At 33.1% G+C, this 16,075-nt stretch overlaps 1 protein-coding gene across 3 annotated transcripts in view; it reads left to right on the top strand.

Annotated features, from left to right (window-relative positions):
* The window catches only part of rod (kinetochore component rough deal), a 157,706-nt gene that overhangs the window by 21,330 nt on the left and 120,301 nt on the right, over positions 1-16,075 (top strand). For all 3 annotated transcript variants that reach the window (XM_072531606.1, XM_072531605.1, XM_072531607.1), the window contains 5 exons: positions 1,113-1,362; positions 6,682-6,843; positions 9,583-9,687; positions 10,105-10,443; positions 15,649-15,911. In XM_072531606.1, the coding sequence (XP_072387707.1) occupies positions 1,113-1,362; positions 6,682-6,843; positions 9,583-9,687; positions 10,105-10,443; positions 15,649-15,911 (1,119 nt within the window). The remainder of the gene's footprint in view (positions 1-1,112; positions 1,363-6,681; positions 6,844-9,582; positions 9,688-10,104; positions 10,444-15,648; positions 15,912-16,075) is intronic.

Here is a 16,075-nt window from a genome sequence, read left to right as displayed (position 1 = left end):
ACTCAAAAATAACATAATTAACGCAGTAACAGAATCACCACATGAACCACCAACACCAGAGATGACGACAAAGGAAGAAATAAATATGGAGAAGGAAGAGGTAAAGGAAGCATTAAGGAAATTAAAAAATAGAAAATCACCAGGAGAGGACAGAATACCGAACGAACTCCTATAGTACGGACGACCAGATCTGACCAAACAACTATTAAAACTAATCCAAAAAATAATAGAGCCAAACAGAATTCCTCAAGAATGGAGATCAAGCATCCTAATACCTCTCTTCAAAAAGGGAGACAAATCGGACCCGGAAAATTACAGAGGAATTAATTTATTAAACATAACACTAAAATTCACAAGCAAAGTGATGACAAATAAAGTGAATGAAATTATAACACTAGCAGAAGAACAACAGGGCTTTAGGTCGGGAAGATCATGCACTGACGCTATATTTATAATGAGGCAAGTGCAAGAGAAATCATTAGAATACAACAAACCGGCATATCTATGTTTCGTGGACCTTACGAAGCCATTTGACCGGATCAAATTAAAAGACGTTATCCACTTACTGTACGCTAGAGAGATACCTCTAGGAATAATCAATACGATCAAAAATATCTACCAAAACAACACAATAAAAGTAAAAGTAGAAGAAGAACTAATCGACCCTATTGAAGCTGGCAATGGGATAAGACAGGGAGATTCCCTGAGTCCTCTATTGTTCAACCTGATTATGGATGAAATTCCCGGTATCTTTTCTCGGTGGCGAAAGCGACAGGTGTTTCCAGATCTTCACAAGACTTGGAGGAGGATTTAAAGATTTATAGTTTTTTGTAATTTGTATGCATCTCTCGAAAAATCACTTTTCAATCATTCTTCTCACAATCTTCCAATCTAGCTTTTTCAACAAATTGGATCTCTTAAATAACGCTAATTTTTTTATAAACTTACAATGTAGTTAACAAACTGACCTACTCAGTAGTCTGGTATCTTTCTCAGGACACTAACGTCCTTGCTTCGAGTAGTGATCAGTATGTTCACTTAAAGTCCCCAATATAGCTCTTTTTACTTATTTTCCTGAACTCAAATAAATTACCATCTCCATTTTTTAACAGGTTTGAAGAAGCAGAACAATTTGCAAAAACATTCAATATTGATCCTTCCATAATTCTTAAAGCAAAGGCTCAGTTGATTGTTGATAAATCAAAATGCAGTACCGGGGACATCAAAGATTTATTAAAGTTGATGGACTCCATAAACGACGTTCAGTTTAACTTACAATGCTGCACTAACGTCGATTGTTCTAACTTTGATGATGTGAGGCAAATATTAACGTACGGATCCAAAATCACACCAACACCTGGGGTGAGTTGTATTTAAAATATCTTATATTCTTTTTGAAACGAAGCTTCTATATTGGCGTTGTATTACTTTTTTCTCTATAGTAAAATGCTAAGGCGAGCATTACGGTATTAACGCTACGAGAAAGCGTCACGGAATAGTGGTTCTTCAGATCGATTCACTACTCTCAATCAATTTGTTTCTACTCATCATGTATTTACTCTAAGCAGCTTTAAATTAAAAACTCCATGAAGAATAACTAACAAAATACACACATTAAATGAGAAGTAAAAAAATTAAAGTAATATCTTTCAATAAAATATTCAATTCGTAACGATTGTCAAAATTTAAAAGTCATAAAAATGTCATCCAATTATGTATCCAATTTATGACACATCTCATTTTAAAATAATTTTATATAAATACAATTATTATTTTTGAACATCATATTTACTTTATATAGTAATTAAATTTACTATCATTTAACTATATTTCATATATTTTATTTAATATTTCGTCTGAATTTGAAAGGTCTGTCAGAAGTAAACACCGCATGCTTTGTTGATACGTTAGCAGGTGGCGTTAGAATCAAATATCTTCACTTTGCCTCTTTCGACAACAACACCAAAGATACGCTCATGTAAACTTAATAACATATTAATGACAGTAAGCAATGAGACGCCAGATTTCAATATCTACTCTCTATTCGTTCATTAATGTTACTATCTCGCTTAACGTGTTGGTAAGTTTTTATATGTTTTACAATAATATCTTGTTCTCAATTTTGTACATTTTAAATTTTAAAATCTTGACAAGGGTAAGGATTACCTGCCGAAACGTTGATTTAAATGTAATAATAAAATCTAGTTCCAAATTTAACATATATATATATTTAATATATATATATATATATATATATATATATATATATATATATATATATATATATATATATATGTTTTGGATAGTTCGGTTAATAAAATTGCTGCAAATACATTTCAAAAAGAATTAATACTAAAATGCCCTTATCTAATAAATTCTTCCCTGAAATTTTAATAATTTTGAAAACATTTTCTTAACAAAAATAATTGAATTTATAAATATTTTAAAGTAGCGACCAATTACAAATAAGCCTCAATGTCATAAATACCAACTTCAAATTTTTACTTTTGACAATTATATTGCCAAAAATAAAATTTTGTTTAAAAATTCATTTTTGTTTAGTAACAAAAAAAAAAGATTTATTCACAATTGATCATCATCATCACTGGCTCGACAACCCTTTTTGGATCTTGGCCTGTTCCAGGATTCTTCTCCATTCTGATCTGTTTCGTGCTTTTTTTCTCCAGTTTTTTATTTTTAAGGTTGTTTTTCACCATTGATAGATGTCTGAAAAAAATGTAACAGATATATGCAAAATTAAACCAAAATGTGACATTTTACAAGTTTTATACATAAATTATAAAGAAATAATATAATTATAAATTTTGCTTAGATTTTGAATTTCTGATCTTTTGTTTAAATTATTATCACTTTTGCTAATACAAACCATTTCCAAAAAAGTCCTTTTGAATTTATTACTTTCACTACATAAAATTTTAATGTTATCAAAATCCATAACATGGTCTTTATCGATTACATGCTCTGCCAAAGCACAAGATGGTTTTTTAATTCTGCAATCACTTTTGTGAGAAATAATGCGATTTGAAAGATTTCTTCCGGTCTCACCAACATATTCAGCTTCACACTGAGTACAACTAATGCTGTATATTACATTCGTTTTTTCAAATTTGTCTATAGGATATTTAGTTTTGGAATATAAAGATGAAATAGTTTTGATGTTCTTTGTTGCTATTTTTATATTGTCAATAACCTTTAGTGTTTGTATTAATTTAGGTGTTAATGATGGTATAAAAGGTAGTGAATGATAATAGATGTTCTGATTGTTCTTCTTCTTCTTCTTCTTTTGGCATCATAACCCTGGATGGGTCTTTGCCTGTCTGGCTATGTCCTTCCATTAAGATCTCTCTTGTGCCCTTCTTCTCCATTGTCTTATGTTCATTGTTTTCAGGTCGTCTTCCACGTCATCCAACCATCTCGTTCTGGGCCTTCCTTTTTTTTTCGCCTTCCTATGGGCTTCCATTGTAGCCATTTCCAATTTCCATTTCTGATTGTTAGATACAATGTTTTGAGATTTAGCAAAAAATGGTGTTAAGTTATTTATATTAACAATATTAGAAAAAAGCATGTAGCATATCTGGAGGATAAGAGTTTTCAATTAAAATATTTTTTAACAATTGAAGATCTTCTTGCAGATAATCTGGATGAGAAAGTTTTAAAACACGTTCTTTTAATCCTGTTATAAGGTTCATTTTCATCTTATTTGGTTGTGGCATTTTAAAGTAATTACTATTTAAATGGGAATAAGCCACAATTAAAGGTTAAATTACGTTTATTGACGTTTCAATTTCCACTTCGGAAATTTTGAGAACGATTTCCGAAGTGGAAATTGAAACGTCAATAAACGTACTTTAACCTTTAATTGTGGCTTATTACCATTTAAATAGTAATTAATATATATATATATATATATATATATATATATAAATATATTAGAAAATTAAACTTTTAATTTGAAACAAAATTGAATACATACAAATTATTCAGGGTCGGACTCAGGCCCCTCCTCTACTCCATCTTTTTCCGGCAAATATTCGTAAAATGGCCAATAATCCTGTCGAATAGCATTTTCCTTACAAAGATTCAGTAGATCTTTCTTTTTATCTTTATCGATTGACGAGCTTTTTTGAAGGATGGTTTTAGCTGGATTTCCTTATTTTGTCCTTGATTCCTAAGTTTTTTATTATTTCGTTTATTGTCGATAGTCTTGAAAGTATCTTGTACACAAGAAGTTTTATAAAAAATTATATTCGGGTGCATTTTTTTTATTTTGATAATTTTTAGGTCATTCCAAATAACTTTTTCTTTTTCTGTATTTTTACTGAAATTTTTACCCATTTCGCTACTTAGTGACTTTAAATCACAAATATTTTGAGTGCAAATTTCATTCACATTGTTGCGAATTCCAGTTTTTTTTGCTGCATACTTGCCCATTGTACAGGGACGTAAATTGGACAACTTTTAATAACACGCCTTTTTCGCTCTTTCTATGGTGGCATGCATGCTATCACCTTCATTTTGTGTGTGACCTTTCTCTAAAAATTTGTGTGTAATTGTCTTGATTTTGTTGACATGCATCACATAGAACAGGAATATACAAACCAAAAATTCATTTTTATTTTGCCCTGCGCAGTTATCAGAGTAGAAAATGACATGTTCTCCTTTGCATGCTTCACTTTTCAAAAAATTATAGATACAGCTACCAATTTAATTGGCCCCCCTCTTTGCAATTCCTTCATGCCAGGAAAAGTAGTATCCGATTGTTGATTTTATGTCAAACACGGTAAAGTTGTGGACAGTCTCCGTTTATAATAGAAACTACTAATTTCACCACAAGGAGTAGGGAGAACGGCTTGAAGATCGAAACACAACACTTGAACGTTTTCACCTGATTGCAAATCTTGAATCTTTTCTTGTCGGCTTAAATATTTCTCACTTAAATGCTCTTCATATTTGTTTCTCAGTTCATTTTCTGTTCATCATTTCCATTTGTGTAACTAGTACATAAAGCCGCATTGGTCTTTTTTGGGAATGTGAAAAGCGATGTGAGTCTCCGTATTCAATATTTTTGAATACCTAGAAATTTTGGCAACCTGTTTACTATTTAACGTGCAATTTTCCACGTAAAGGCGATACATAGTAGAAATGTTCAGACTTCCATCTAGATATTCTTTGTCTGTCGGATCTCGGCAGTAATGTGATTTCTTCTTAGGAAATGAATTGATGTGGTCTCTTATTCCTTGAAGTACTTCTTCTTTGATCCTTTTTTGTTTCCCACGTCTTCCTCGTTGATCAGTTAATAAACAGCCTTGCTTATCTTTCTTTTTAGTTGTTGTAAAAATAGTCCTATTGTTGATGGCTAATGTATTCTTAAAGAAAGTTTTACAATGTTGGAATACTTCGCTATCTTCGACTCTGAAAATATATTTTAGATTTTTAGATCTATTACCATCTTCTTTTGTAGTTCTGTATATTGGCGTTATTTCAGAAATATGTGTTAGTGAAGCCTCTTTGCCTGTCACTTGAACCCAGTTGCACATTTCGGTCGGCACTTATCGTTGCATGAAGTTAACATTTTTCTTTTTTCAGTTTTCTTATTTGCTGCATTGATATACTCTTCTCCCAAATTTCGTTTTTCTTTCTTGATATTTTTTCCCAGTTTTCAGAATCACTTAATCTTTTCCTGGTAAATTTTTTAGTTTGTAATAAATTCACATTTACAATATTGTGGTCACTGTCTACCTCTGAATTACTAGACATTAATGGGACATTCACATCATAATCGGCTGTCGTCACTGTCTTCAACAATACTACTCGTATCACCATCCTAGAACACATGATAAAATAGAATAACTTACGTATAGTAAATTTTATTCTAATTTACAAAAATAAACAACTAATACTTACCTGATTACTTTCCTCTATAGATTTAGTAGTATTTGTCTATTGTAAATTATCATCGGGCAATAAACTATTGTCTTCTAAATCAAACAGGTTGTTAGATAAACAATTTAATGATGCCTCCACATTATTATTTCTAATAATTTTTTCGATTACTACATTACCACTAGTTCCGGAGGTGGTCTTGATGATTCTCCCTACAATTTCAAATATTTTTCAGTGCACTTTTATTATATTCTTAGTGTTTGAATAATAATTTATAACTTTAATTTATAATTTATAAAAAGTCGGGTTATGTTTAGTTATGTTGCATAAAAACTTTCTTACCACTGCATTTTCGTTGATTTCTTGAACGCTGGTTTTTGCCAAATGTAATATGAATGCACCACGGGGGTCAAAAGGCTTTTTATTCATATTAGTTAATTTAAATTCACCCATTTTTAGAGAAAGATGTAACAATTAAGAAACCGCATGTAACACTGAAAGAATAATCCTTCATTGGGTTCAATACTGTAACAAGTCAAGTTGTTACACTATTGAACTAAAACATTTATAAATTTTGAGTTGTTACATAAATTGATTACGCCCTCTAAGAACTAAAAAACGAATTTCGACTTATTTCAGTATTGAAATTGGTAGAGATATGTATTAATGTATTACGAATGCCATGATTGCAAATAACTAAAATTTGAATTTTTTTGACTTGTTACGCTATTGAACTGAGGTATATATTTATATAAACACATTATTTTATTCTACTAGGATGAAAAAAAGGATGATGTTTTGAGCATGAAAGAAACAATGCTAGATCTTCTGTTTAAATTCGATACCTTCATGGCTTTGTCACATGGTGGGGACATCCTATCTTGGACTAATTTCTCAATGTGTAACCTGTTGTTGGAAGTCAAGGGGTACTTAAAAGAAGTAAGTACAGCTCTTTCTAAACTTAACCCTTAATGAAAAATCTCTTTCTATAGGCATTTTTTATTGAAACTATAGTATATATGAAATAATTTAGTGAGTGAATAGTACTAATAAGACATATTAGTAAATATTGAAATATGTTAGGATATTTGATTGTGTATAGTAGGAGATACGTTTTAAAACACCAGGTAACAAATGTATAAAAATATTTATAGAAAAATGGTTTTTATAAATATTTGTTATATAAATATATAAATTGATATAAGGTTGAATGCTCGAATAAATGAACTTTGATCAAATGAAAGGCAGATATCGAGCACAGTTTATTAATTAAATCTTGCCCAAGTACTTTCGCTTCTTAGAGCATCTTCAGGGGCATTTCGTCAATTTCGGCCTATTCAACAATCTGTCGAGAATGTCATAAACATAAAATTGTACATTACACTACACTACACAAGGACAAACAGTTTGAAATTAAAAAAAAAGGCGAAGCTACATTATGGTTGGCATCAGGAGAGATAATGCCAGCTCATCATCCGTTCGCTAATGCGAACGGCACTCAGGGTTTATTTGGAGTAGCTGGGTCGTGGATAAGTGAATGGCAAGGGGATTGGATTGGGGCAACTACAAAAAAATGAAACAAAGGGGTGCTTACATGAATCTCCTGGAACAAATGGACAAACAAAACAATAGGAAGGACCTCTAGCTATTTAAAATAAGGACGCCGCTTCGAGGTGCCAAATTATAACGATTCATGTCCTATCTGTCTACAAACTCTGTTTACAAAGTGAGAGGTGCTACAAAACTTACAAAAAATTGTTATTGGGCTATAATCTGTGGCAGAAATAAATTATTGCACATAAAAATTTATTTTTACAAACTCCCCTGAAAGCAGTTATTTATAATAATGTTTATTTTTACTTTTCCTTTAAAATTTAAACACAAAAGTTACCTGGATTGCACTGGGGTTTTACTCAAAAATGCTGGGGGTGGAAACTAGACTTCACTGGAATTTCTGGGGGTAGAACTGGGCTTAAACTCTCTGCCACACGAACAAAAACTGCATATCACATTGCGAATTATTGAGGTTAGAAGTTGGGGCACTGGAACACAAACTTTGGAAACTTTTCTCCTTAAAAAACTGGAACTGATAGAATTGAACACAATGGCAAAATGTTGTTATCTTTCAAAATCTCACTTAGACTGCAACTACACATTGAACTGCTACTATTAACTGCCACAAAACTACTTATTTTCCATAAAAAGGGACAAAAAACGAGAAAACATTTCGAATTTGACATGTAAAATTTGGACTAACGCTGAAGTCAACCGCTTTTGACCACGCCTCAGCGAGAGTGATGTCATTCCTAAAAATCATTCGCTTCCCAACTTAGTATAAACAAAACATATACACGGTTAAATTCCTATTTATTTGACACGCAGAATATCCTAAAAGCGGCTTCGATCAAAGAATGCCGAGAAAATACACATCTGTGAAATATAAACAACTTTAAAATGGTTTATATCGACTCGGCGACGCTAAGAGGAATTGAAAGATTATTTTTCGGTATTTTAACTTGTACGAAAGAAAAGAGAAATGCATTGAAATTACTCTTCGGTGTTTTAATACATATACGAGGGGATTTCAATATATACCAAGGAATTTACAAATGCTACAAGTAGAGGATCTTCATTTTGGGTTAACTCCAGGTAATGTGGAGGTCTTCTTCTGGGAAGATCCAGTGATCATTTTAAGACATAACTTTGATTCAGAATATACTATAAAGTAAACGGCCCTTTTCACAATTATTGTAATTTATTTAGCAACCCGTGGGTTGTAGCTACACCATTATTTTGCAGATATTCTTTGTAACATGAGCCATTTTTGTTAAACGCTTTTTAAACATTTATTTTCTTTTAATTAATATATTATATTTGTAACAAAACTAGACTATATAATGGTATAGAGTACTTTTATATTCCAAGGTTCAATTCATTGTGGTTCTGGGCCTTTCCAATTTTAGTTATTCCAGAAACGTTGTGTGATGTAGCCCGATAGGGTTTTTATTACTGTACCTTTTATAAATGAAATTTTTTGAATAAAATTTTTTGTGATACACGGTGTACAGCCACTTACAGGAATTTAGTTTCATTGTGGACAAAAATTTAAAATACAAAACAAAATATTTGGACACATACAATAAAAACAATAAATCAAGTCTAGAATTAATTTTAAAAGCAAAAATGGTAATGGCAGACTCAGATGGTATCAGGCATCTTAAAAATATTAGATTAGTTACTGGACTGCGAAGCATCTCCTTCTTCTTTTTCTTCAGCCTTAAGTAATCCAACTTTGGACATATGCCTCCCCCAAATCAATCCAGTGTTTTCTATTTTGCGCCACTTGCTTCCAGTTGTGTCCTCCGATCTTCTTAATATCAGCAGCCCATCCCATTTATGGTCTTCCTCTGCTTTTAATCATGGTGTCCATTGTTGTATTTCGTGGTAACATCTTTTATCCTTTATATGGATAAAATATGCCATGCACCTATAAAAACTTATAAGAACAGTAGAAATAAGGGAATTATTTCGCAGATATGATCAATTTGCCTGGATGAGGACCCATGAGGAAAAATTTATATAATAACATTCATTTTTATGTATTTCTTGTATCGGTATATAAATATTTTGATTTCTTTTTAGTTAATTATTGATTGTAATATTGACATTAATTTGTAGTATCGAGTTCAAGATGCTATCATAGTATATAGTAGATTGGGTGCCACAGCTCTAAATTCTTTGAATCTTCAACATGTAGAAGATATATTGGAAATATTAAATAATGTAAGTAAATGTTAATAAATAATATGTAATAATTCTATACAGTTTTGAATTGTGATTGATTTACAGAATATATTATTTCGATACCAATTCATTTATTTCTCTTGATAAAAGCTGAGCAGTGATCTAGCTACAGCAATAAGTGAGTTGGAGTTGATAATTTGTCTTTCACGACTGATCCTTGAAATTACGAACTTGTCGTAATGATTGTGACTCATTACAGTCATCGTATTTAGAAAAATAATAATAATAGTAACTATTTAATATATATATATATATATATATATATATATATATATATATATATATATGTATATAATGTCATATTTTGTTTTCGTAACAAACGTATTCTTCTTAAAACAATTTTTGCCAAATGTTAAATATCGTTGACTAAAAATACTCAAAATATAATTTTTTTAGCTGCCAGCGGACCTATACGAACCATTCTTACCAACATTCATTCCCATTACAATGACACACTTACCATCAGCTCTATATCTATTCGGAAACTGGCTGCTGAACAAAATATACCAAATGGAGAAAAGAGATACGGTCAATTTTCCGGGAAATGCCATGAAAATGGTCGACGAAATCGTGAAACTTATTCGAGTAGAAAGCAAAAGTTACATTTCATTCCAGAGACACTGTTTGTCAAATAAAGATTTTGATCATTTGGCTACGATTACTGAAGGGTTGAATACTCTTCAAACGTTAAAGAAGAAGTTCGGAATAACCATTCATCTCAATGAATATTTAGAAGTAAGTATTACAATTATTATTCAGTTTGTTTTCTTCAAAAACTAAAATACGCGAGTATTTTCTGTTTAAAGCATCCATAAAACGATATGTTCAATTTTTACAGTTAAGTACGACACAGAGAAGTTGTCAATTAACAACTCCACTAAATGCATTATATTTATAAAATTAATTGTGATAAAATAATCACGAATTTAGTATGGGCTTTCTACTTTTCCTTGCGACGTTTTTTCTTGTGATAGTCTACCCATCTGTAAAGCAGTTTCGTGGGAAACTAATTTTTTTTCCTTTCGAAGGCATAGTTTAGACATCGTGTAAAATTTATTGTATTTATTATGGGTAAGGGCATTAATACCCTTACACCATGGCGGATCATTTTACTCTTTTTGAACTTGTTTAAAGTGATATGTATTTAATCTCTCATATCAACATCCCTTGGCTAACTGTTGTTTCTTCCGATCCCGAATGGCTATTCGGTTTCCGAGTTCAGAGGGTCACTATTTTCTTAATATTAAAAATTACCCAACACTTAGGTCAGAGAACCAAAAAGTATTAGGCTTTTCTCTTTAGAGATTGAAATTTAAATGGTACAGGTCCTGAAAGATGAAGAGATCAAACAAGATAAGTAATATTATTTTTAAAGTAATTACTATTTTATTGGGAATAAGCCATAATTGAAAGTTTATTGACGTTCCAATTTCCACTTTGAAAATCGTTCTCAAAATACAAACATTAATAAATTAACAAATTTTGTTTTTTGTTACTTGATGAAAAATTCTTCTAATTTAATTTTATCTGACTCATTTATATTGACAATTAAGAGATATATTATACATTTTAAAGTAGACGACTTTAAAATGATATTGCCAATATTGCTGAGTTGCGTTCCTGGGACGACTTTATTATAAGATAGTTCATTCGATTACATGAAATCTTTAACTTGAGAATATCCGTCAGAAAAAATCATAGCATGTGATTCCACATGCCATCATCATCATTTTGGCTTTACAACCCTGTGTGGGTCCTAGCCTCCCCAAGAATTTTTCTCCAGTCGTCCCTATCCATCGCCTTCCTCCGCCAAGCACGTATTTCCATATTTCTCATATCTTGGTCTATGTTATCTAGGAATCTTGTTCTGGGTCTTCCTCTTCTTCTTTGACCAATAGGTCTATCAAGGAGCGTTTTTCTAGCTGGGTCGGTTTGTTCCATCCGCATTACATGGCCTACCCACCTCAGACGTCCTATCTTTATGTGTTTTACGATATCTGGTTCCTGGTATATCCTATAGAGTTCGAAGTTGTATCGTCTTCTCCAGACACCATTTTCATTTACCGCTCCATAGATGCGCCTTAGTATTTTTCTTTCGAAACATCCTAACATGTTTTCATTGCTTTTTGTTAAAGTCCAGGTTTCTGAACCATATGTTAGGACTGGGCGTATTATTGTTTTGTAGAGTTTTACTTTTGTATTTCTTGATATAACTGTAGATTTAAAAAGGAGATTAAGCCCAAAATAGCATCTATTAGCCGTGCAAATTCTGCGGTTTATCTCTGCGGTAGTGTCATTTTCAGTATTGACGAGCGTTCCCAGGTATACAAATTCGTTAACTGCTTCGATGACGTCATTTTCTATAACAAGTGGCCGTAGTGTTTGTGGTTGCGTACCTATTTTCATGTATTTTGTTTTGTTGGTGTTTATTATTAAACCCATTTTTGTAGCCGCTTCCTTTAATGCTACGTACGCCTCTCGTGCTGCGTTTTCCGTTCTCCCAACAATATTGATATCATCAGCATATGCTAAGATTTGCACAGATTTGTTATATATTGAACCGGTAGTTGTGATTTGTGACGTACGTATTACTTTTTCCAGAGCTAGATTGAATAGTATACAGGAGAGTGGGTCTCCCTGACGTAGCCCGTTATTTGTTTTAAAAGGTTCAGAGAGTTCCCCCTGGATTCGTACTTTGCATTCAACTTTTTCAAGGGTTAGTTTGGTTAAACTTACCAACTGATTTGGTACTCCTAGGTCTATCATTGCTCTAAACAATTCTCTTCTATTTACAGAGTCGTAGGCTGCCTTGTAGTCTATAAATATGTGGTGCGTGTCTACACCGTATTCCAGTGTTTTCTCTAGAATTTGTCTTAGGGTTGAAATCTGATGAATTGTTGATTTACCACCTCTGAAACCAGCCTGGTATTGTCCTATTATTCGCTCTGCATATGGTGCCATACGATGGCATAGTATATTGGAGAATATTTTATACGCTGCATTTAGGAGCGTAATTCCTCGATAGTTAGAGCATTCAAAGATATCACCCTTTTTGTGTATGGTGCAAAGTATTCCAATAGTCCAATCATTGGGAAGGGACTTCTGTATCCATATTTCTTTTATAAGCTGCTGTAGGGCTATTATGATATCGTGGCCACCTTCTTTATATAATTCCGCTGGGAGATTATCTATTCCGGCTGATTTGTTTCTGGCTAGTTTGTTTACAGCGTCTTTAACTTCCAGGATCGTTGGTGGATCCTCCTCCCTCTCGTCTGCTCCGCTTACCTCGCAGCTTTCGTCTTCCGGGTTTTCTTCTTCATCTATATTAAGTATCTGGTTAAAATATTCCGTCCATCGGTTTAGTACGTCTGTTCTTGTTGTTAAGAGATCGCCATTTAAACTTCTACATTGATTTGTGTTTGCCTTAAATTCTTTTCTGTTGATGTTAACTTTCTTATAGAATGTTCTGAATTCTTTCTCTCTGTTGAGGTTTTCTATATATTGAAGTTCCTTTTTTAAGTGGTTTCGTTTCTTTATTCTGTGTATCTTCTTTTCTTCTCTTCTCTTTGTCTGGTAATTCTCTATACTTGTTCTAGTTCGGCGGGTAAGCATTTTTGCATAGGCTTCATTTTTTTTCTGTGTTGCGTCTTTGCATTCATCGTCAAACCAGTGATTTTTTCGGGTACAAGTTTCTGTTCCTATTTCATCTTGTGCTGCTGACTCAATATCTTCCCTTATCCTGTTCCAGAATGAGTCTATATCTCTCTGGTCTTCTTCGCCTAGACTTTGATTCCTTAATCTATTGGTAACATTTTCCCAGTACTGTTTTGCAACAGTTGCATCTCTCAGCTTCTGTACATTCCATTTATTTCTATATATTTCTTTTTCTTTGTTGGAGTTTGAAATTCTAGCCCTTAGTGTTGAGATCACTAAACAATGGTCTGAGTCTATGTTTGCGCCTCTATAACTTCTGCAGTTTATTATGTCCGTTCCGTGTCTTGAATCTATTAAGATGTGATCAATCTGACTAGTTGTTCTTAAATCAGGGGAGGTCCAGGTTACCTTGTGTATATTCTTGTGTTCAAAATAGGTGCTAGCGACGGTCATGTTCAGTGCTGCTGCTAAGTTTATCAGTCGTAATCCATTATCGCTACTGATGTTGTGTAGGCTATGCCTTCCTATAGTCGGCATAAAAACATGCTCTCGTCCTATTCTTGCATTCATGTCACCTAGCACTATTTTAATGTCATTTTTGGGGCATCTTCTGTAGGCTTGTTCTAGGTCTTCGAAAAACTGTTCTTTAATGTCTTCTAGTTTGTCGTCGGTCGGGGCATGTGCATTAATTAAGCTGTAATTAAAGAATTTACCTTTTAAGCGTAAATAGCACATTCTTTGACTGTAGGCTTTAAAATCAATAACTAGGCCTTTTGTTCTTTGGTTTACTATAAATCCCACTCCATCTATGTGTTGGTTTTCATTGCAGCTGTAATATATGGAGTGGGTTCTCTTGTCAAGAATGCCTGTTCCCGTCCATCGCATTTCCTGCAGTGCCAAAACATCTACTCTGTACATGTTCACTATGTCTAGTAGAGATGCGAGTGCTCCAGCTCGGTACAGGGTTCGGGTGTTCCATGTTCCTAATCTTAATTCCATTTTTAGTTTGCAGTGTCGTCGTCGTAAGTTCCGTCCGGCTAATACTCCTTGAGGTTCCGTAACATATGATTTTTACAGGAAGAGGTTGTTAGCCTCTAGCCTAACCCCCAACCTGGAGGGCCAGGGACTCTGTTGGGTTGCCATGCCAGTCTGTTTTGGTTCACGGGTGGTATTTTATTTCCCACCTACCCGCCAGTCCTAGGCCTGGTTAGGGCGTTCCCCTATCCACCACCTGGGGACGCGTCCGATGGGCGACAGACAACATCCACACGGATTCCACATGCCATGGTGACAGTAAAATTCTCCTGTTAGTGATTCCATAGTAAATCATATCGGTGACATATAAAACAAAATCTTAATTAATTTATCATAGTCAATGAGTGTTTCCTTAAAAATAAAATATTTGGAGAATATTTAATATGATCCGGTAGCTTATTAAAGTCACAAAAACAAGATTTCATTGAATAAAAGTCAAGTGAAGAGCTCAAAATGGCCCGAAATGTCAGGAACCGATGTTTTAATCCGTTTTTAGTACAATCGTATACTTGATTGTCACTTCATGACTATGTAGTTGTAACTTCTGCGAAGTGATATATGCATAAGATTAGTTTGAGATTTGATTTAAAAAGGATTAACCAGGAAGAACATGGAGTAGGAAAATTGTGAATTGGGACGAGGTGCTGGTGGAGAGGCAACAGGGACTTATAATATTCGCGTTGACCTTGTTAAAATATCTTTTAGATATCCCAATTTAATTAACCAATGCTCACCTGATCACCCAAGGCAAAATTGGTTCCAATTAGGAAGGTTCTAACTTCAGCTCTCATTTCAAGGAGCCGAGCTAAACATTGGCCGCGAGAAAGCTACCTTACTTCCGTATGAAGAAGTAAAGACGAATGTATACTGCCCATGTCATGGCGCACCACTCCAAACAGCCTTGTATTCAGTGGTCCTGATTTGATAAAATTAATTATCTTAACGGTTTCGTCCAAGACTACTTTTAAGAAAGGCGGCATTTTTTTCACAGCGAGGTTGTGGCGATGGAGGATACAGTGGCTACTGCTGCATTTTGCACAGTTTGGGAAACGCTGCTTTAGTGGAAGTTAATGGAACTAAATTAAGTCAATGTGGTTCTCCACTGATCGCGGTCATCTGTTATATGTACTACCTTAGTAGGTTACTATTTACTGTATACTTACATTATTTTAAACTAAAGGTAGTTTTTTTGTTTTTGTCTTTTTTGTTCTTTAATTAATTTGTTAATAATTATAAAATATATATTTTCAGGGCCCGAAAGTACTTACAGCAGCCCTTATGAAGTTGTCGATGGCGGCCGATCAGTATGATTATTTTCTGAAAAACTTCCTTTACACATTTATGTTACAACACGAAATCGATCCTGATACCGTTTTTGTGGAAGAAATAAATAACTTACTCCAGTTTAGTGAAAGCTGGATAGTTATTATTGAGGTTATTTTAAAACACATCAGTTCTGTTGAATTGAAGCTTCAAACTGTAAAATATATCTTAGATAAAGCTCCTGTTCCATGGTAAGATTTTTAAATATGGTTCTGAAATTATTCTCCTGTTTAATTTTTATATTAATTACTTATTTTTACAAGAATATACCACCATTTTAATTAAGAATACTTTATATTCGAGTTTCCATTTCCACCTTGGGAATCGTTCTCAAATATAAGTTAAACAAATCAAA

Source organism: Diabrotica undecimpunctata, chromosome 5, assembly GCF_040954645.1.
Source record: "Diabrotica undecimpunctata isolate CICGRU chromosome 5, icDiaUnde3, whole genome shotgun sequence".
In the NCBI taxonomy this organism is placed as follows: Eukaryota; Metazoa; Arthropoda; class Insecta; order Coleoptera; family Chrysomelidae; genus Diabrotica; species Diabrotica undecimpunctata.
The sequence above is the reverse complement of the archived record's forward strand: the minus strand, read 5'-3'. Positions and strand labels throughout refer to the sequence as shown.